Source organism: Scyliorhinus torazame, chromosome 3, assembly GCF_047496885.1.
Source record: "Scyliorhinus torazame isolate Kashiwa2021f chromosome 3, sScyTor2.1, whole genome shotgun sequence".
Lineage (NCBI taxonomy): Eukaryota > Metazoa > Chordata > Chondrichthyes > Carcharhiniformes > Scyliorhinidae > Scyliorhinus > Scyliorhinus torazame.
Window position 1 is genome coordinate 126697908 of NC_092709.1, and position 22009 is coordinate 126719916.

The following is a 22009-nucleotide window of genomic DNA, read 5'->3' on the forward strand; positions in this document are numbered from 1 at the left end:
AAGAAAAATGAAGCATTCCCAAGTAACATGCTGAAATAGCAACCTAGATTCTGTGCTCATATCTGCCGTGAGAACGTAATATGCAACTTTATGACTTAAGTGTGCTATCAGTGGAGCTAGGCTTTTACACATGAGATCATTATGTACAGTACATGAGAAAAATAACTAACTCTGGGTTACATCCTTATGGAAACATCAGACAATTAAATCTTTTCTCTCGGATGTTTGAGATTCAATGGGAATCGAAAATTTCTTTGGGTGGGAAACTTTTTAAGGTCACATGGATGTACTTTATTTAGATCAGATTATGGAACATAAAACACAACTTCCATTATATAGAAGCTATTTTTAGGTCGAGCTGGGAACTTTCACATTTGGCTCAACCAGAGCTTGCACATAAATGTAAAACATAGGACTGCAATGCACTGAAGAACAGTGACTGAATAATTTCTGGATCACTGGATTTTTACCGGTATTTTAGATTGTATTATCAATCCCAATGTGTGAAATATTTGTGCGAGAATGGGTGATAAGCAATATAAAACACAAGAGCAAAATGGTACTAATCCGAATTTGGACTGGCCTCTGCTTTGCCTTTCCCTACTCTTTCCTTGCTCTGATAGAACAATGCCAAGAGCTGCCTGCTTCACTTAAGTGGGGTGGGGGGGGGCTGTGATTTGAACTTTGAGGTTTGTGCCATTGAATTATGCGCCATTCTTTAGGCATGATGTGCACTGTGCTCAAGATGCTTTAAATTGAAGGAATCCATCCTAGGGGCAAAAATGTGCCCATTCTACAGGCCAACCTGACAATGTTGGGCGCGATTCAGTGGACTAAGTTAAAGTCTGCTAAATGGGATGTTTAGCAGGGTGTTTCTCAGCAGCTGCAACACCGAGAAACACCCCGCTATCCAACGGCCAAATGGTCCATTTAAATATTCAGATCTGAATCTTGCCCAGTAAGGGCGAGATCCAGATCACACCGGTGGAGTCAGTCGCGAGATTTTGCACTTAGCACGGAGCCCGATTCACGTAATTCACTCCTTGCACCCGGATCCATGCCGAACCCAATGGAGTCGCTGAATTACATCCATTGCTTTTAATTTCTCTACGGTGTGCATGTTACATTTATTGCCCTGCACAGTTCCTTTAAGATTGCAGCGCTGCAAAACATGCAAACATCTTCAAGGGAATACATCTTATGTGCAGCTTGTTGTCCCCCCCACTTAGTGTTAAGTTCCAGCTGACAGGGTGTTCAGGCAGCAATCCAACTACCTCAACATGACCGAGGTCCAGTGCCGCAGGGGGCTCCAGCTTTCAACAGAAACCATCACATCCATTTGCCAGATGATTGGGCTGGAGGTAGCTTCAAACTGTGTGGGTGGACACCCAATGCCCTTGGCTCTTATCGTCACTGTAGCCCTAAACCTTTATGCCTCTGGATCTTTCCAGGGGTCAGTGGGTGATCTCAGTGGGTGATCTTTGTGGAGTCTCCTAGTCAGTTGCATACAGCTGCGTCAAGCTGGTGACTGAAGCTCTGTTCAGGCAGGTGAGCACATACATCCATTTCAGGACGGACCTAGACAACCAGGCTGAGCAGGCCTGAGGTTTTGCGGTCATTGCAGGGTTCCCCTGCATCCAGCTGGCCAAGTGGGTGCCTTTTTCAACAGGAAGGGGTTTCACTCCATGAATGTTCTAATCATGTGGGAATACAGGACCCAGATCCTACAAGTTTGTGCGAGGTACCCTGGCAGGGCAGCTCCCACAATCCTTACATATTGCACCATCACAACTGCCACAGCTGTTTGGGGTTCCAGCTCTCCTCTAGGGATGGTTGCTAGGCAGCCAAGGGCCAAAGACTTCAGCTAGTTTTATAAAAATTATTGGTTAATTCACTTGTGCTATAACTCCAGAGTATGTGGGGCTGGAATTGAACATGCACTAGCCCAGGGCGTCATAACACAACCTTAACTGATGTACATGTGGCATTGAACAAACCAGGTCTAGCAGTGGAAATCAAGAAGAAACAGCCGGAACAGCTGTTATGGGTATTTGGGCTATTTCTATAGGGGTTTTAACAAAAGTATAGCTTAAGGACAGGAGAAAGTTCCAGAAGTTCTTGGCATATTTTTGTTTATCCTTCTAAATTACCAGTGATAAGGTAGTTTATCAACAAAAATACACCAATGCCATATGAAATAATAGCATGGTAGAGTTCTAAATAAGATGAATAAACACTAATATCTTACCAGAAATAAATGACTCTTATAATGATGCCTATGCCATCTATTATTATGTTGAGATAATTGTCTGGAGATAGTTAGGTCTTCTCGTGATCGCCCAGGTAATTAGGCAAAAGGTTGGCAAAGCCCCTGGAGAGATAATGTCAATGATTAAATGTGGCTATTTACACTGTTTCTTCACTGTCACCACTCACTTGTCATTGAAGTTACAGTGAGAGATTGGAAAATTTGAAAAAAGCTTTTTGAAAATTCTCCCCAATTTTCTTTTCTCTTCACTGTTTCTCATTTTTACCTGTATACGTGGCTTTCCTTTGGTAAGTGTATCTGGTCTAACCAAATGCAGCATGTTTTCCCTGTTACTGGTGGGACACCAACGTCCAAATGCACTGATACATTAAGATTATTTGATGAGTTATGTTGCCAAGACACAATTGCCAAGATAAATCATTTAATGAGCTTACTCGAGTCTAAATCTAGGGTTTGAGCACATAGGGGTGAATCCTAAGCCTGCTCCTTTGCCATAACTTTCCTGGAAGAGCTGGCAAATATCCTGGGGAAATGGCAAAAGCTACGGAGCATGTTTGCAGAGATTCACACAAAATAATGTGCACACATTTTGTGATATATTGAATAATCCATAAATCTATGATCCATTGCTACTTGGCATAAAGATTTATAACCTGCAAGACATTTCCAGAATTATATTAAGAGTGACTATATTTGTAGAGCTCTACCTTTGTCCTTTTGATTACATCTTCCGTGCTTTTATTCCTATATATATTGTTCATATATCATATAAATTGTACATTTTTCTAGCTGTATCTACCTTGTGTCTGTCTGTCATATTTCTAGGTGCGGAAGAAGAGTAAAGCCTGCAGAGCTGGATTATGTGAGGGAGATGAACTTATCTCGATCAACAGTAAACCTTGTTCAGAATTAACCCATTCCGAAGCCATGCAGCTCATAGATGGGAGCAGTGAAACTCTGCAAATTCTTATTAAAAGGTAGAGCCATTTATGTTGAAAACCAATAAGTCTGTTTATTTATTATCACTTGTAGTATTTGCCTTCTACAATGATAGAACTCAATATTAAAATGGGGAAGTGAAACAAACATACATTGATTTAGTCCCTCGGCGAACAGAACAATGTCAAGTTTATGTAGAATGGTTGTTTACATTATTATTGAGATATCCTTAAGATAACCAAACTCTTCGTGTTGAAAGTTGTTGTGTCTGTACGTCATCTGTATTGCAGATGCTGCACACATGCAGTGAAGATTATATTTCCAAATAGGGGATTATGATTGTGAACTTCAGTAGTTTTGTGCCACTAGATGCTTACCTCCATTTCCCATGGGCACAACGCACCACCAGCCAACTCCTGCATTCCACTCAGCAAAGATATGATTTAACACAGGTGTCCTGGATGATGTTGATTTGTTGTTATAGTGTCGCCACACAAACCAGTTAGCTAATGTACTGCCACGATCCCCAGTTTGGGTAACAAATGTCCAGAGAGCGTCTATGTTGTTTAGTTAAGAAAAAGACGTTTGCAAGCTGGGCCCTGCAGTAGTGTTATTTAAAGGACCATGCATCCTGGTTGTTGCTTATATAATTTCTGGGACCTTTCCTATTGTAAAGTGTCTGGAAGTATTCCATGTATTGTGGAGGTGTTTTGGTGAGTTCCTGCATTTGCCAGAATACTGCCTCATCCTCACAAGGGTGGCAGTGAAGTAGGTGACTTACCCACGTAAAGGCTGCAACACATATGGGATGGTAGTGCCAGTGTCCCTGGGTCTACAGCACGACAAGGTGATGGAGCAACAGCTGAGGAGAATCAAGCTCCGCAGCATTCCATCTGCCAAGAGGGAGTTAGACTCCTCCATTTTCCTTTACAGTCACAGGAGGCTATCTGGCAGCCAGTCAATACACCGAGCATCTTGGCACTCATGCCCATTCAGTACTCTCTTATGTCCCAAACTAGGTAACAAGGTCCTTATCTGAGTCTTCTGCAGCAGAACCTGCTGCAATAATGGGGTTTTTAAGCCAGGTACTGCTATAATTGTGGGAGATTTTAATCTGCATATTGATTGGATGAATAAAATTGGTAAAGGTAGCCTGGGAGATGAGTTCATGGAGAGCATTCAGGACAATTTCTAACAACAACATGTTCTGGAACCAAAGGGAACAAGCTATTTGTGTCCTAGTAATGTGTAATGAGACAGGACTAATTAATTACCCCCATAGTAAAGAATCCCCTCTTTAAGAATAATCACTACATAATAGAATTTCACATTCAGTTTGAGGGTGGGAAATGTGGGTCAGAAACTAGAGTCTTAAACTGAAATAAAGGCAATTACAAGGACATGAAGTCAGGGTTGACTCGAGTGGAATGGAAAAATAGCTTCAAAGATATAGACACAGACATATAATTTATAGTGCAGAAGGAGGCAATTCGGCCCATTGAATCGGCACCGACACTTGGAAAGAATAACCCACATCTCCACCCTATCCCCATAACCCAGCAACCCCACCTAACCTTTTTGAACACTAAGGGCAATTTTATCATGGCCAATCCACCTAACCTGCACATCTTTGGACTGTAGAGAAAACAGTAGAGAAGGACTGGCAAACATTTAAGGAAATAATCCATAATTCTCAACAAAGATATGTTTCAAAGATACTATGAGAAGGATGCATCAAACATAGCTAACTAAGGAAGTTAAGGATGGTATCCAATTGAAAGAAATGATGTACAATGTTGTGAAGATTAGTGGTAGGTCAGAAGATTGGCAAAGACCAGCAAAGATGACTAAATGGATATACATTGGCAGAAACTGGATTGTGAGAGGTAACTAGCAAGAAGTATAAAAACTTCTTGTATAAAACAGTAAAAGCTTCTAGAGTATATAAGAAGGAAAACAGTAGCTAAACATAGAACATACAGTGCAAAAGGAGGCCATTCGGCCCATCGAGTCTGCACCGACCCACTGAAGCCCTCACTTTCACCCCTATCCCCGAAACCCAATAACCCCTCCTAACCTTTTTGGTCACTAAGGTCAATTTATCATGGCCAATCCACCTAACCTGCATGTCTTTGGACTGTGGGAGGAAACCGGAGCACCCAGACCCACGCAGACATGTGGAGAACGTGCAGACTCCGCACAGACAGTGACCCAGCGGGGAATCGAACCTGGAACCCTGGCGCTGTGAAGCCACAGTGCTATCCACTTGTGCTACCGTGCTGCCCATGAAGTGAGCAATGGTCTACGCCTGCTCATATTTCTCATGTTCCTGTTTTCTTGGAGGGTGAGACTAGGGAATTAATATTAGGAAACAAGGAAATGGCTGAGACTTTCAATAAATATTTGTATCTGTATTCACAGTAGAACATGCAGAAAAACAGTGCACTGATTCCCAAGAATAGTAGAAAATAAAGAGACACATGGAAGAAGGAACTTAAAACAATCACTCTCATTGGAGAAAAAGTACTAATGAAAATTAATGGGGATTTAAAGGCTAAAAGCTCCCCTGGACCTGTATCCTAGGGTCTTAAAAGAAGTGGCTGCAGAGATAGTCAATGCATTGGTTGTAATTTTAAAAATTCCCTACAGTCTGGAAACTTAGCAGCAAATTGGAAAATTGCAAATGTAATACCTCTATTCAAGAAGGGAGAGCAACGATAGGCAAGGAAACTATGGGCCAGTCGGAGTAACAACTTTCATTGGTAAAATTCTAGAATCTATTATTGGGGAGGATGTAACAGGACATTTAGAAAATCATAATATAACCAAGCAGGGTCAACATAGCTTTGTGAAATTTAAAGAGGTTCCAAGAGGCATACAATAAGGTTTCATAGAAAAGTATACTGCACAAGATTGGAGCCCATGATTTTAGGAGTGATATTCCAGCATGTATAAAAGAATGACTAACTAACAGGAAACAGAGGGCATGGATTCTCCCGATTGGAGACTAAGTGCTCCTGCCAAGCAGGAAAACTGGAGTGATTCCCACTGGCACTAGGAGCGAACCTGAATGCCATTAAATGGCATGTAGAAAATCTTTTAACCAAGGTTGGGGTTTCCGTGCTATTCAGTGGCACACCGGGGTTCTCACTGATCCCGAGAGGGGGTGGGACCAAATCTCTCTGAGACGACCTGTTCCTCAGAGTTCAGGTGCCATTTTTAAATAGTGCCCTGATCTCAGAATGTTACTGTAGCCACCCCTCCACCATGGATCACTGACAAGGCCCCCTTCCCGCCCACACACAAACCATTGCAAGGGCCCCTTTCTCAGCCTCACCCAAATCAGCCCCCCCCACCCCCCCGTCTGAGCCATCAGCTCCACCAGTCCCCCTATTCACCTCCCCAACGTCCCCTCCCATTAGCCCCTCCTCATTCCACCCCTCAACCTGATTCCTCCCTTTAGGCCCCACTCCTTGGCAGTGCTAACCTGGTGGCTTGCATTCTAAGGGGTAGCAAAGGGGTGAGTACCCTCCCTACAATTGCCTCCAGGGTGCTGAGGGGGCACCTTCATGGGAAATGGGGGTCGGGAGTCTTTCCTGGGATGGGGGCCATTTTGCTGGTCTTACCATCTGCAACCTTTAAACCCTTTAAACTGTCTATCAGGATCCCCAAATTAAAGTTCTCTGAAAATAAAGTGAAAGTCATCCCTACAGCAGCCTTAAACCCTTTAAACTTAGACGAGAGGTAACGGATATAGGTTGAGAGGCAGTAGATTTAGAACTGAGATGGGGAGGTACTACTTCTGCAGAGGGTGGTGAATTTGTAGAACTCGTGGAACATAGTGCAGTGGAATCTGGGTCATTAAATGGTTTCAAGAAGGAGATAGATATATTTCTGATTTTAAAAAACAGGTTAAAGGAATATGGACAACAGGTGGGTATGTGGATTTGAGACCAGGAAGAGATCAGCCATGATCTGATTGAATGATGGCCAGGCTTAAAGGGCTAAATTGCCTACATCTTCTCCCAATTCCTACGTTCCTATGTAAATTGTCTGACAGCATGCCAAATTCAAAGATCTGTGAGATGAAGGCAAAAATATTCCTTCAGATGTGGTGAAAACCTTCAAAGTGTTTTTTTCAATCAGTTTAATTGACCTTTAACTTTTTCTAGCCTGTTTCTATGCCTAGAAGGCTAAAAGCTTTGAACTGAATTCTCACATTCAAATTCACATCATTTGTGATTGACAGGTCTGGCAGTTTCAAAGGGAGGATTAAGGTTGTTTATTTATATAGCTCTACAAGAGTCCATTAACTTAGAAGAACAGCTGTTTATCTAACCACAGTTATTTTAAAAGAGGCTGTCTCTTTGTTCTCTTAAAACAAAACTGCGGGAACCTCGTCAGGGTCAGTGGGACTGGCCTGGAGACTTGGAATGGGTTTCACGACCGGCATGAAACTCGTTTTATGTCTGATGCCCGATTCGCCAGGCCATTGTGATTCCCGCCTCTGGTTGATGGCACAGGAGAATACCTGTCAGATAGTCAGGATAAATGGATAATTTTCAAATTGGCTGTCCCGAAGCATGCTGATGTTATGTGCGAGGGTATCTCAACTTGGAACCCCGGTTCATGGGAGTGTATAGTTTTGTTTTTATTTTGGTATGAGGATACAAGTGAAACCCCAGTGAGAGTAAATAGCCCAATCATCGTGTAACAATTATTAAAGACTATTTATTAAGGTAATGAAAAGACAAATACAAACAAACAGATCTACTTTACTCTCACATAATTAAGACGTATGAATTACTAAACGCATATTGTTTAAATAGAACGTACCCCTTGTTAACAAATATATCTATGATTCGTGAACAATGTAAGACCTCCTCTGTTCCCCAAACAACCAGCAATAGTTACCACACAAAACAAGGATGATAATCAAATCTGGGAACCATATTTTTCCTGGTCCAGTGAAGATATTTTAAAACTGCTGTTTCAAAGGATTTCTGCATTGCCTTGGCTCTTAGAAGCCTGTTTGCTGTAAACATGGCCTTCAGACTTGGTGGCTGGAAATTGGCCTGTCCACTTTCCAAGACTGCTAGATGGTAAGTGCCTCTCCTGGCTTCTCAGGGTCTGGGAAAGTGTCCTTTTCTTGTATACCTTTGTTGTTCTTTGATTATGCTTTCCGTGTATTCGGTTGTATGCCCCTACCAAATTCCTTGATTATATATTAACATATGTATATCTCAGGGACCTACCCAATTATCTATTAATCTATTTATCCTCCATAAGCTTTTCACTCTAGATTATCTAAAATGCCATTCTAAACTAATTACCAGGAGATACACACACCAGATGAGGCCCTTTGAATACTCTCTACTGCTCTCTCCAGGCAGATTCAATACATTGATAAACTGTAACTGTAACAAACAGAGGTCCTATGGCACATTGGTAGCATCCCTGCCTCTGAGTGGGTGGTACAGTGGTTAGCAGTGCTATCTTACAATGCCAGGGACCTGGGTTTGCCTTGGGTGACTATCTGGGCAGAGTTTGCCCACTCTCCCCATGTCTGCGTGGGTTTCCTCCACAAGCTCTGGTTTCCTCCCACAGTCCAAATATGTACAAGTTAGGTGAATTGGTCATGCCAAATTGCCCCTTAGTGTCCAGAGATGTGCTATGGATTGGTCATGATAAATGTACAGGTTTAAATAAAAATATTGCCAAAAAGAATGCATTGTTTTACAGGGTTAGGGCAGGGGAGTGGGCTTAGGTACAGTGATCTGCAAAGGGCTGGTGCAGACCCGATGGGCCAAATGGCCTCCTTCTGCACTGTAGGGTTTTAATGAACTAGAATCCCTGGTTCAAGTCCTACCCCAGGACTTGATGATCATGTAATGTATATTCATAACTTGTCCAAATACATTGATTATCAACATGAAAATTCATCCAACATGCCCATGACAGGCGGTGAGAGCCGGAAAGACTCCGGGTCAGCTAAGTTTGAAAAGGAATGGCATCCCTCAAGCTATAACTTCAGGCTAGTGACCAGTTCCAAGAAAAACAAGCTGTAGAAAAAGACGTAAGCACATGTTTTATCTATCTGATGTGTCTCTAAATGGTGAAGTCTTCTAAGTCTTTTTTAAAAATAAATTTAGAGTACCCACATCTTTTTTTCCAATTAAGGGGCAATTTAGCATGGCCGATACCTATACTCTCCAGAGTTTGGAAGAATGAGGGGAGATCTAATTGAGGTATACAAGATGATAAAAGGTATGGATAAAGTAGACGTGGAGCAGATGCTTCCTCTTGTGGGGCATTCTAGAATGAGAGGTCATAATCTTAGAATAAGAGGTAGCAAATTTAAAACAGATTTGAGGAGAAGCTACTTCTCCCAAAGGGTTGTGAGTCTGTGGAATTCACTACCCCAGAGTGCGGTGAACGCTGGGACAGTGAGTAAATTTAAGGAGCAATTAGACAGATTTTTATTTGGTAATGGGTTGAAGGGTTATGGAGAATGGGCAGGACGGTGGAGTTGAGGCCAGGATGGGGTCAGCCATGATCACATTTAGGGTGTTAGGCTCGGGAGGCAAAATTACCTACTCCTGCTCCTAGGTCATCTGTTCTAGGGAGGAGATGCACTGGTTGATTTCGCAATCCAGCTCTTGGCCTGTAACATTGTAGGTAGCAGATGAAGAGCATATCAGCCATGATAGAATGGAGGAGCAGACTCGATGAGCCGTATGGCCTAATTCTGCTCCTATATATTATGACCTTATGAACTATCCACCCACGCTGCACATCTTTGGGTTGTGGGGGTGTGACTCACGCAGACACGTGAAGAATGTGCAAACTCCACACGGACAATAACCCAGAGCCGGGATCGAACCCCGGTCCACGGCGTCGTGAGGCAGCATCAGGTTGCCCCTAAAGTGTTCTTATCACAGTAACTTCATTGAAGCCTACTTGTGACAATAAGCGATTATTATTAATACAAAACTCTTAACGAGTGGCGTGCTGTAGGGATAGTGCCAGGTTTCAGCTTTTAAGATCTATATTAATTTTTTTTTCTTTATTCGTCCATGGGATGTGGGCGCAGCTGGCTGGGCCAGGGATAGTTGCCCATCCCAGAATGCATTTAAGAGTCACCCACATTGCTGTGGGTCTGGAGTCACATGTAGGCCAGACCGGTAAGGAAGTACACATTTCCTTGCCTAAAGGCCATTCGTGAAACAGATGGGTTTTTACAACAATCGACAATAGTTTCATGGTCATCATTAGACTTTTATTTCCAGATTTTTATTGAATTCAAATTCCGCCATCTGCCCTGGTGGGATTCAAACCCGGGTCCCCAGAACATTACCCCGGGTCTCTGGATCACTAGCTCAGTGACAATATCAATACACCACTGCCTCCCCTCAATGACTTCAATGAAGGGATCAGTAGTAAAGTAAGGTGTTAGTAAGATATAAAGAGGCTGTATAGCATGTAGACAGGTTAAATGAATGAGGAAAGATTTAGCAGAAGTGGTATAATATGGGAAAATATGAACTTGTCCATTTTAGCAGGAAGGATAGAAAAGCACAAAGAACAAAGAAAAGTGCCCTCCAAGCCTGCGCCGACCATGCTGCCCATCTAAACTACAATCTTCCACACTTCCGGAGTTCGTATCCCTCTATTCCCATCCTATTCATGTATTTGTCAAGATACCCCTTAAACGTCACGATCGTCCCTGCTTCCACCACCTCCTCCGGCAGCGAGTTCCAGGCACCCACTACCCTCTGTGTAAAAAACTTACCTCGTACATCTCCTCTAAACCTTGCCCCTCGCACCTTAAACCTATGCCCCCTGGTAATTGACCCCTCTACCCTGGGAAAAAGTCTCTGACTATCCACTCTGTCTATGCCCCTCATAATTTTGTAGACCTCTATCAGGCCGCCCCTCAACCTCCTTCGTTCCAGTGCGAATAAACCAAGTTATTCAACCTCTCCTCATAGCTAATGCCCTCAATACCAGGCAACATCCTAGTAAATCTCTTCTTCAGCCTCTCTAAAGCCTCCACATCCTTCTGGTAGTGTGGCGACCAGAATTGAACACTATACTCCAAGTGTGGCCTAACTAAGGTTCTGTACAGCTGCAACATGACTTGCCAATATTTATACTCAATGCCCCAGCCAATGAAGGCAAGCATGCCATATGCCTTCTTGACTACCTTCTCCACCTATGTTGCCTTTCAGTGACCTGTGGACCTGTACACCAAGATCGCTCTGACTGTCAATACTCTTCAGGGTTCTACCATTCACTGTATAATCCCTACCAGTATTAGACCTTCCAAAATGCATTGCCTCACATTTGTCCAGTTTAAACTCCATCTGCCATCTCGCCGCCCAATTCTCCAAACAATCTAAATCCTGCTGTACCCTCTGACAGTCCTCATCGCTATCCGCATTCCACCAACCTTTATGCCATCCGCAAACTTACTAATCAGACCAGTTACATTTTCCTCCAAATCATTTATATATACTACAAACAGCAAATGTCCCAGCATGATCCCTGCGGAACACCACTAGTCACAGCACTCCAATCAGAAAAGCATCCTTCCATTGCTAGTCTCTGCCTTCTATGACCTAGCCAGTTCTGTATCCATCTTGTCAGCTCACCCCTGATCCCGTGTGACTTCACCTTTTGTACCAGACTGCCATGAGGGACCTTGTCAAAGGCCTTACTGAAGTCCATATAGACAACATCCACTGCCCTACATGCATCAATCATCTTTGTGACCTCCTCGAAAAACTCTATCGAGTTAGTGAGACACGACCTCCCCTTCACAAAACCGTGCTGCCTCTCGCTAATATGACCATATGATTTCAAATGGGAGTAGATCCTGTCTCGAAGAATTCTCTCCAGTATTTTCCCTACCACTGACGTAAGGCTCACCGGCCTGTAGTTCCCTGGATTATCCTTGCTACCCTTCTTAAACAAAGCAACAACATTGGCTATTCTCCAGTCCTCTGAGACATCACCTGAAGACAGTGAGGATCCAAAGATTTCTGTCAAGGCCTCAGCAATTTCCTCTCTTGCCTCCTTCAGTATTCTGGGGTAGATCCCATCAGGCCCTGGGGACTTATCTACCTTAATATTTTTCAAGATGCCCAACACCTCGTTTTTTTGGATCTCAATGTGACCCAGGCTATCTACACACCCTTCTCCAGACTCAACATCCACCAGTTCCTTCTCTTTGGTGAATACTGATGCAAAGTATTCATTTAGTACCTCACCCATTTCCTCTGGCTCCACACATAGATTCCCTCCCCTGTCCTTCAGTGGGCCAACCCTTTCCCTGGCAACCCTCTTGCTTTTTATGTATGTGTAAAAAGCCTTGGGATTTTCCTTAACCCTATTTGCCAATGGCTTTTCGTGACCCCTTTTAGCCCTCCTGACTCCTTGCTTAAGCTCCTTCCTACTTTCCTTATATTCCACACAGGCTTCGTCTGTTCCCAGCCTTCTAGCCCTGACAAATGCCTCCTTTTTCTTTTTGACGAGGCCTACAATATCTCTCGTTATCCAAGGTTCCCGAAATTTGCCGTATTTATCCTTCTTGCTCACAGAAACATGCCCGTCCTGAATTCCTTTCAACTGACATTTGAAAGCCTCCCACATGTCAGATGTTGATTTGCCCTCAAACATCCGCCCCCAATCTATGTTCTTCAGTTCCCGCCTAATATTGTTATAATTAGCCTTCCCCCAATTTAGCACATTCACCCTAGGACCACTCTTATCCTTGTCCACCAGCAATTTAAAACTTATTGAATTGTGGTCACTGTTCCCGAAATGCTCCCCTACTGAAACGTCTACCACCTGGCCGGGCTCATTCCCCAATACCAGACCCAGTACAGCCCCTTCCTTAGTTGGACTATCTACATATTGTTTTAAGAATCCCTCCTAGATGCTTCTTACAAACTCTGCCCCTAGCAATATTGGGGAAGTTAAAGTCTCCCATCACAACAACCCTGTTGCTTTTACTCCTTTCCAAAATCTGTCTACCTATCTGCTCCTCTAACTCCCGCTGGCTGTTGGGAGGCCTGTAGTAAACCCCCAACATTGTGACTGCACCCTTCTTTTTCCTGGGGTGAAAATCCCGCCCCCGCCAGTTGCCGAAGTCTCCGGCACCGGATATTCGGCGGGGGCGGGAATCATGTCGTGCCGGTTGGCGGGCCCCCCACCGCGATTCTCCGGCCCGGACAGGTCGAAGTCCTGCCGCTAAAATGCCTGTCCCGCCGGCGTAAATTAAACCACCTACCTTATCGGCGGGACAAGGCGGCACGGGCGGGCTCCGGGGTCCTGGGGGGGTGCGGGGCGATCTGGCCCCAGGAGGTGCCCCTACGGTGGCCTGGCCCGCGACCGGGGCCCACTGATCCGCGGGCGGGCCTGTGCCGTGGGGGCACTCTTTCCCTTCCGCCTCCGCCACGGTCTCCACCATGGCGGAGGCAGAAGAGACTCCCTCCACTGCGCATGCGTGTGAATGCCGTCAGCGGCCGCTGACGCTCCCGCACATGCGCCGCCCGGAGATGTCATTTCCGCGGCAGCTGGCGGGGCACCAAAGGCCTTTTCCGCCAGCTGGCGGGACGGAAATTCGGCCGGCGCCGACCTAGCCCCTCAAGGTTGGGGCTCGGCCCCCAAAGATGCGGAGCATTCCTCACCTTTGGGGCGGCGCGATGCCCGTCTGATTTGCGCCGTTTTGGGCGCCAGTCGGCGGACATCGCGCCGTCTCCGGAGAATTTCGCCCCTGATCTCTATCCATATAGCCTTGCTGCCCTCTGATGTGTCCTCCTGCAGAACAGCTGTGATATTCTCCCTAAATCGTTGCGCAACTCCGCCACCCCTTTTACATCCCCCTCTATCCCGCCTGAAACATCTAAATCCTGGAATGTTTAGCTGCCAATTTAATTTAATACAATTTAATTAAATGGAGAGTGACTGCAAAATGCTGAGGAATGCAGGAATCTAGGTGGCCTTGTACATGAATCACAAAATGTTAGCATATAGTACAGCAAGAAATTAGGAAGGCAAAGTGAATGTTGATCTTTGTTGCAAGAGGTGTGAAGTAGCAAAGTAGAAAAGTCTTGCTATAACTGTACTGGGCATTAGTGAGACCACATCTAGAAAACCGTGCATAGTTTTGGTCTCCTGACTTAGGCAGAGATATATTTGCATTGGATTCAGTTCAGAGAAGGTTCACAAGATTGTTTTCCTGGGGTGAAGGGGTTGTCTTTTGAGGAAAGGTTTAGCAGTTTTAGCCTATTATCATTAGAGAAATTAAAAGTGATCTTATTGAAACATATAAAGTTCAAAGGGGGCTCGACAAGTTAGATGCTAAGAGAATATTTTGCCTCATGGGGGAATCAAGAATTAGGCGCAGCTTAAGAATCAGGGTCTCCCATTTAATACCCAGATGAGGAGGAATTTCTTCTCAAAGAGGGCTGTTAGTCTTTGGAATTCTCTTCCACAGAGAGCAGCGGAGGCTGGGTCATTGAATATATTAAAGGCTGAGTTAGACAGGTTTTTGATCCACAAAGATGAGTGGCATGGTGGCACAGAGGTTAGCACTACTGCCTCACAGCACCATGGACCCGGGTTTGATTCCAATCTTGGATGATCATGGAAAATGCACATTCGCCTCATGTCTGAGTGGTTTTCCTCCGGGTGCTCCGGTTTCCTCCCACAGTCCAAAGATGTGTAGGCTAGGTGGATTAGCCATGCTAAATTGCCTCTTGGTGTTCAAAAGTTACGGGGATAGGGTGGGGGAGTGGACCTAGGTATGGTGCTCTTTCAATGGGTCGGTGCAGATTCGAAGGGCTGAATGGTCTCTTCTGCACTGTAGGGATTCTATGAAAGATGGCAAATATTATGGGAGCAGGGAGAAAAGTGGAATTAAGGCCACAACTATGAATGATGGAGCAGGCTTGATGGGTTTAATGGCCAACTGCTGCTCCTATTTTCATCCTATAGGATGATCTTCCCTCATCCTCCATTGAAATGGCAATTGAGGCATAAGACCATAAGACATAGGAGCGGAAGTAAGGCCATTCGGCCCATCGAGTCCACTCCACCATTCAATCATGGCTGATTTCAACTCCATTTACCCGCTCTCTCTCCATAGCCCTTAATTCCTCGGGAAATCAAGAATTTATCAACTTCTGTCTGAAAGACACTCAACGTTCCAGCCTCCACCGCCCTCTGTGGCAATGAATTCCACAGACGCACCACTCTCTGGCTGAAGAAATTTCTCCTCATCTCTGTTCTAAAGTGACTCCCTTTTATTCTAAGGCTGTGCCCCCGGGTCCTAGTCTCCCCTGCTAATGGAAACAACTTCCCTACATCCACCCTATCTAAGCCATTCATTATCTTGTAAGTTTCTATTAGATCTCCCCTCAACCTCCTAAACTCCAATGAATATAATCCCAGGATCCTCAGACGTTCATCGTATGTTAGGCCTACCATTCCTGGGATCATCCGTGTGAATCTCCGCTGGACCCGCTCCAGTGCCAGTATGTCCTTCCTGAGGTGTGGGGCCCAAAATTGCTCATAGTATTCTAAATGGGACCTAACTAATGCTTTATAAAGCTTCAGAAGTACATCCCTGCTTTTATATTCCAAGCCTCTTGAGATGAATGACAACATTGCATTTGCTTTCTTAATTACGGACTCAACCTGCAAGTTTACCTTTAGAGAATCCTGGACTAGGACTCCCAAGTCCCTTTGCACTTCAGCATTATGAATTTTGTCACCGTTTAGAAAATAGTCCATGCCTCTATTCTTTTTTCCAAAGTGCAAGACCTCGCAATTGCCCACGTTGAATTTCATCAGCCATTTCTTGGACCACTCTCCTAAACTGTCTAAATCTTTCTGCAGCCTCCCCACCTCCTCCATACTACCTGCCCCTCCACCTATCTTTGTATCATCGGCAAACTGAGCCAGAATGCCCCCAGTCCCGTCATCTAGATCGTTAATATATAAAGAGAACAGCTGTGGTCCCAACACTGAACCCTGCGGGACACCACTCGTCACCGGTTGCCATTCCAAAAAAGAACCTTTTATCCCAACTCTCTGCCTTCTGCCTGACAGCCAATCGTCAATCCATGTTAGTACCTTGCCTCGAATACCATGGGCCCTTATTTTACTCAGCAGTCTCCCATGAGGCACCTTATCAAAGGCCTTTTGGAAGTCAAGATAGATAACATCCATTGGCTCTCCTTGGTCTAACCTATTAGTTATCTCTTCAAAGAACTCTAACAGGTTTGTCAGGCACGGCCTCCCCTTACTAAATCCATGCTGACTTGTCCTAATCTGACCCTGCACTTCCAAGAATTTAGAAATCTCATCCTTTACAATGGATTCTAGAATCTTGCCAACAACCGAGGTTAGGCTAATTGGCCTATCATTTTCCATCATTTTCCTTGTTCCCTTCTTGAACAGGGGGGTTACAACAGCGATTTTCCAATCCTCTGGGACTTTCCCTGACTCCAGTGACTTTTGAAAGATCATAACTAACGCCCCCACTATTTCTTCAGCTATCTCCTTTAGAACTCTAGGATGTAGCCCATCTGGGCCCGGGGATTTATCAATTTTTAGACCTCTTAGATTCTCTAGCACTTTCTCCTTTGTGATGGCTACCATATTCAACTCTGCCCCCTGACTCTCCGGAATTGTTGGGATATTACTCATGTCTTCTACTGTGAAGACTGACGCAAAGTACTTATTTAGTTCCTCAGCTATTTCCTTGTCTCCCATCACTAGATTACCAGCGTCATTTTGGAGTGGCCCAATGTCAACTTTTGCCTCCCGTTTGTTTTTAATGTATTTAAAGAAACTTTGACTATCATTCCTAATGTTACTGGCAAGCCTACCTTCATATTTGATTCTCTCTTTCCTTATTTCTCTCTTTGTTATCCTCTGTTTGTTTTTGTCACCTTCCCAACCTTCTGACTTCCCACTACTCTTTGCCACATTATAGGCTTTCTCTTTTGCTTTGATGCATTCCTTGGCTACCTAATCCCCCCTCTGATAACCTTTCTTTTCTTTGGGATGAACCTCTGTACTGTGTCCTCAATTACTCCCAGAAACTCCTGCCATTGCTGTTCTACTGTCTTTCCCACTAGGCTCTGCTCCCAGTCGATATTCGTCAGTTCCTCCCTCATGCCCCTGTAGTTACCTTTATTTAACTGTAACACCTTTACATCGGATTCTACCTTCTTTCTTTCAAATTGGAGATTGACTTCTACCATATTATGATCACTGCCTCCTAAGTGCTCCCTTACTTTAAGATCTTTAATCAAGTCTGGCTCATTACATAACACTAAGTCCAGAATGGCCTGTTCCCTCGTGGGCTCCATCACAAGCTGTTCCAAAAAGCCCTCCTGTAAACATTCAATGAATTCCCTTTCCTTGGGTCCACTGGCAGCATTATTTACCCAGTCCACCTGCATATTGAAGTTCCCCATGATCACTGTGACCTTGCCTTTCTGACATGCACTTTCTATTTCGTGGTGCATTTTGTGCTCCCGGTCCTGACCACTGTTAGGAGGCCTGTACATAACTCCCATTATGGTTTTTTTGCCTTTGTGGTTCCTCAACTCTACCCACACAGACTCCACATCATCTGACCCTATGTCATTTAGTGCTATTGATTTAATTTCATTCCTAATTAACAAGGCAACCCCGCCCCCTCTGCCCACCTCTCTGTCTTTTCGATAGGTTGTGAATCCCTGGATGTTTAAATGCCAGTCCTGAACCCCCTGCAACCATGTCTCTGTGATGCCTACCACATCATACCTGCCAGTCACAATCTGGGCCACAAGCTCATCTACCTTGTTCCGTACACTGCACGCATTTAAATATAGCACCTTTAATTCTCTATTGACCGTCCCTTTTTGTTTTCTTAGTGTGGTGGACCTTGGTTTACTGAGCCTTTCCATACACTGTGTCATATTTTGTGGGATGGGGACTATCGTAACCTCTCCTGAGTTTTGTCTTTTCGTGCTTTTTTGTATTCCTAAGCAGCTACGCTTCCCACTGATTACTTCACCTCTTGGTTCCCTGACTTTCTCTTCCCCCCCCCATCTTTAGTTTAAAGTCCTATTGACCACCCTATTTACTCTTTTTGCCAGAACACTGGTCCCAGCTCGGTTCAGGTGGAGACCATCCCAACGGTATAGGTCCCCCCTGTCCCAAAACTGATGCCAGTGTCCCATGAAAAGGAACCCCTCTTTCCCACACCACTATTTCAGCCACGTGTTAACTTCCCTTACTCTTGCCTCCCTATGCCAATTTGCACGTGGCTCGGGCAGTAATCCGGAGATTATGACCCTTGAGGACCTGTTTTTTAATTTGAATCCTAGCTCTTTATAATCTCTAAACTAGTCTTTCCTAGACTTGCCTATGTTGTTGGTACCGACATGGACCACAACAACTGGATTCTCCCCCTCCCTCTCCAGTATCCTTTCAAGCCGGTCAGAGATGTCCTGCACCCTAGCACCAGGCAGGCAACATACCATGCAGGACTCTTTATCCTGCTCACAAAGGATATTATCTATCCCCCTGATAATAGAATCCCCTACAACTACAACTTGCCTATTTACTCCCTCCCCTTGAATGGCCTGCTGAACCATGGTGCCTTGGTCAGCTGACTCATCCTTCCTGCAGCCCTGTTTGCCATCCACACAGAGAGCAAGTGCCTCATACCTGTTGGACAGGGTAAAGGGCTGAGGCTCCTGAGTTCCTGACTGCTGGTTCCCTTTACCTGCCTGACCTGCAGTCACACCCTGCTGTCCCTGGCCACTGGCAGAATTTAAACTACGTACTCTGACAGGTGTGACTGCCTCCTGAAACACAGTGTCCAGGTAAGTCTCCCCCTCCCGGATGTGCCTCAGTGTTTGAAGCTCAGACTCCAGCTCATCAACTCTGAGCCGGAGCTCTTCGAGCAGCCAACACTTACTGCAGATGTGGTCGCTGCAGCTCGCAATGGGATCTGCCAGCTCCCACATCAAGCAGCTCAAGCACATCACCTGACCAGCCATCACTAATTAATTAATTAGTTTAATTTAAGTTTACGAGTTTAGCTGTGTTTTTTTAAAATTTGGGGCAGGTTTGCTATCAACCAATCAGATCACAGCTTCCCTCTGACGTCATTTTTGGTGAAAAAACTGGAAAACAGGAAGTTACCGTTAGGTTTTTATACTCACAGAGACTGCTCCTCCTTCTCCGAACGGCTCCTGAAATTAGGCCCGAAGAAAGAGAGAGAACAAAACAGTAGGGAAAAAGCACCTTCTCCCACTCTTCACCGAATTACCTCACTGCACCAAATTACCAAATTCTCACTCTGTCTGTGTCTCACTCACTCAGGCTGTGTCTCCTTGACCTGCGCAATGCTTACTAATGTGCGCTTTCTGTCTGTCTTTTATACAGACTTTAGGATGACTCACACTAAAACTTCAAAGAGAAGAATACAATGTGTACCTTTGTGCCCCTTAACAGACCTCAGGTGACTGCCAGATAACTGCCTCTCAGCAGTTAGGGTGGGGGCAGCTTCAGCCAATCAGACACTAATCTACACTGCACTTTTATCTGAAGAACAGCAAAATTAGATTAACCACTTACCTTTCTTGGTTACCTCACTGCACCAAATTACCATATTCTCACTCTGTCTGTGTCTCACTCATTCAGGCTGCGTCTCCTTGACCTGCGCAATGCTTACTAATGTGCGCTTTCTGTCTGCCTTTTATACAGACTTTAGGATGACTCACACTAAAACTTCAAAGAGAAGAATACAATGTGTACCTTTGTGCCCCTTAACAGACCTCAGGTGACTGCCAGATAACTGCCTCTCAGCAGTTAGGGTGGGGGCAGCTTCAGCCAATCAGACACTAATCTACACTGCACTTTATCTGAAAAACAGCAAAATTAGATTAACCACTTACCTTTCCTGGTTACCTCACTGCACCAAATTACCAAATTCTCACTCTGTCTGTGTCTCACTCACTCAGGCTGTGTCTCCTTGACCTGCGCAATGCTTCCTTTACTCCTACCCCGCCGCCCCCCCCCCCCCCCCCCCCCCCCCCCCAGGGTTGGGGTTAGGTGGATTGGTCACTCTAAATTGCTCCTTAGTGTCCAGGGATGTGCAGGTTAGATGGCTTGGCCATGATCAATGCGCGGGATCCCACTCATCAATGTTATGCTTTTGCTCATTTTTCTCCTTGGGCTCACGTAGCTGGGCAGTCAGAGGTTTTTGGGTGTCTGAAAGCAGAAGTTCACTGACCTTGAGTGCTTGTATGAGATCATACGACTTCTTGTGGCAATGCTGCCAAGTCCTCAGTTCTGGCCTCCAGGAATTAATTATTCTGGCCACCTGCTTCCACTCACATTTGAGGGAGGTCCTTGAGGGTTCTTGAGGGTCTCCTCCTCCCCAGTGAGACATGGCCTTATTTTTCCTCTTTCCCACCTGCACCACTAATGCGATCCTCCGTCTGCCCTGATGTTTATTTTCCAAGAACTTACATTTCAGTAATCTTTTTGTTCAACTTCCCTTTAAGATGCAACCGTCCTTTCAGGTGAACAGGCTGATTGTACCAGGTTATCGTTAAGCAACACTACTGGGGCTCCCTGCTGTGTTTGAAGTTCATCGGTAATGTTCAGGAGCAGACAGCAGCACCACTTAGTGTCTCAACTGTAACATCCCGCAAGGGACCTAACCAGTGGGATTGCTAGTCTTTCCCGTGCTCCTTGTGGAGTACGGGCTCCCCCGATAGTGGCAGGGTATCTCAGTTAACTACTGTATATAAGGTCGGCCAGTAAGGCACCGACCAGAGAGAAACCTGATAGGGATCTACCGGGTAGTGTATATATAATTTGTGTAGATAAAACGTTGTTCTTATGTTACTTGGTGTTGACTCCTCGTGTCCTTATTAAAACAACGATGCAGCTTGCTTTCTTAAAGTGGAATGGGCACAGGCAGATTCCGAGTCTTGATCTATGCGCCCCAAAACAGGAATATCCAATTTCTCATCTATGAATGCAGCCTACTTTGTGTATCTGCTAATCATTCACTTGCAGGGCTGTGGGAGTTTTTTTTAGTTCACATCCAAGCCACTAGATGGAGAACCATTTGGAAACAGGACATTCCGACTTTGAGGCACAAGGAAGAAATGGCATCATTCAGCTCATCTGATTCGAATTACACTTCCTGGCACTGTGACAAAGTTGCATTAATAGCAGTTGAATAATTTGTGGGCCAGATCATCTCACACTCTGGGCTCCAGAAGACCATTTGACAGTGAGTCAGTCATGATTGATAGTACAAAATCAATGATGAAGGTAGATAACACACTTAGAAAACCACGTTACTCTAGAAGGGGTAGAGTTTTGCTGCTTGTTATGATTAAGTTGTCACTATTAGGAAAGATATTTGACACTTTTCACACCCAGCATCAGCATTAAGCACATTTGGATCAAGTATAAAACAGAAATTAGAGGAAGGATAGCTCCACTAATTTCCCCCCAGAAGAACACCCTAAGTGACTTTTATTTTCTTAATATCAGTCATCCTTGCCAATTGTCTCCTGTCACAGAGTCTTAGCCAATGTGAGCACAGATTGGAGTGTTTGATAGGGAAGTCAATATGCTTGATTTGCAGTCTGTGTCCCTGACCTTCTGGTGAATGTTGGGGGGTAGCAGCGAGTGCTATGAATCAGGCTTCCCCACCCAATTCTTCCTGCCAGAGGCAGAGTCTTCAACATTTACCCTAATATTTTC

The 22009-nt window shown here is 44.8% G+C and overlaps 1 protein-coding gene across 2 annotated transcripts in view; it reads left to right on the forward strand.

The window, feature by feature from the left end:
* The window catches only part of LOC140408668 (synaptopodin-2-like), a 217989-nt gene that overhangs the window by 142018 nt on the left and 53962 nt on the right, over nucleotides 1-22009 (forward strand). For both annotated transcript variants that reach the window (XM_072496183.1, XM_072496184.1), the window contains exon 2: nucleotides 3095-3246. In XM_072496183.1, the coding sequence (XP_072352284.1) occupies nucleotides 3095-3246 (152 nt within the window). The remainder of the gene's footprint in view (nucleotides 1-3094; nucleotides 3247-22009) is intronic.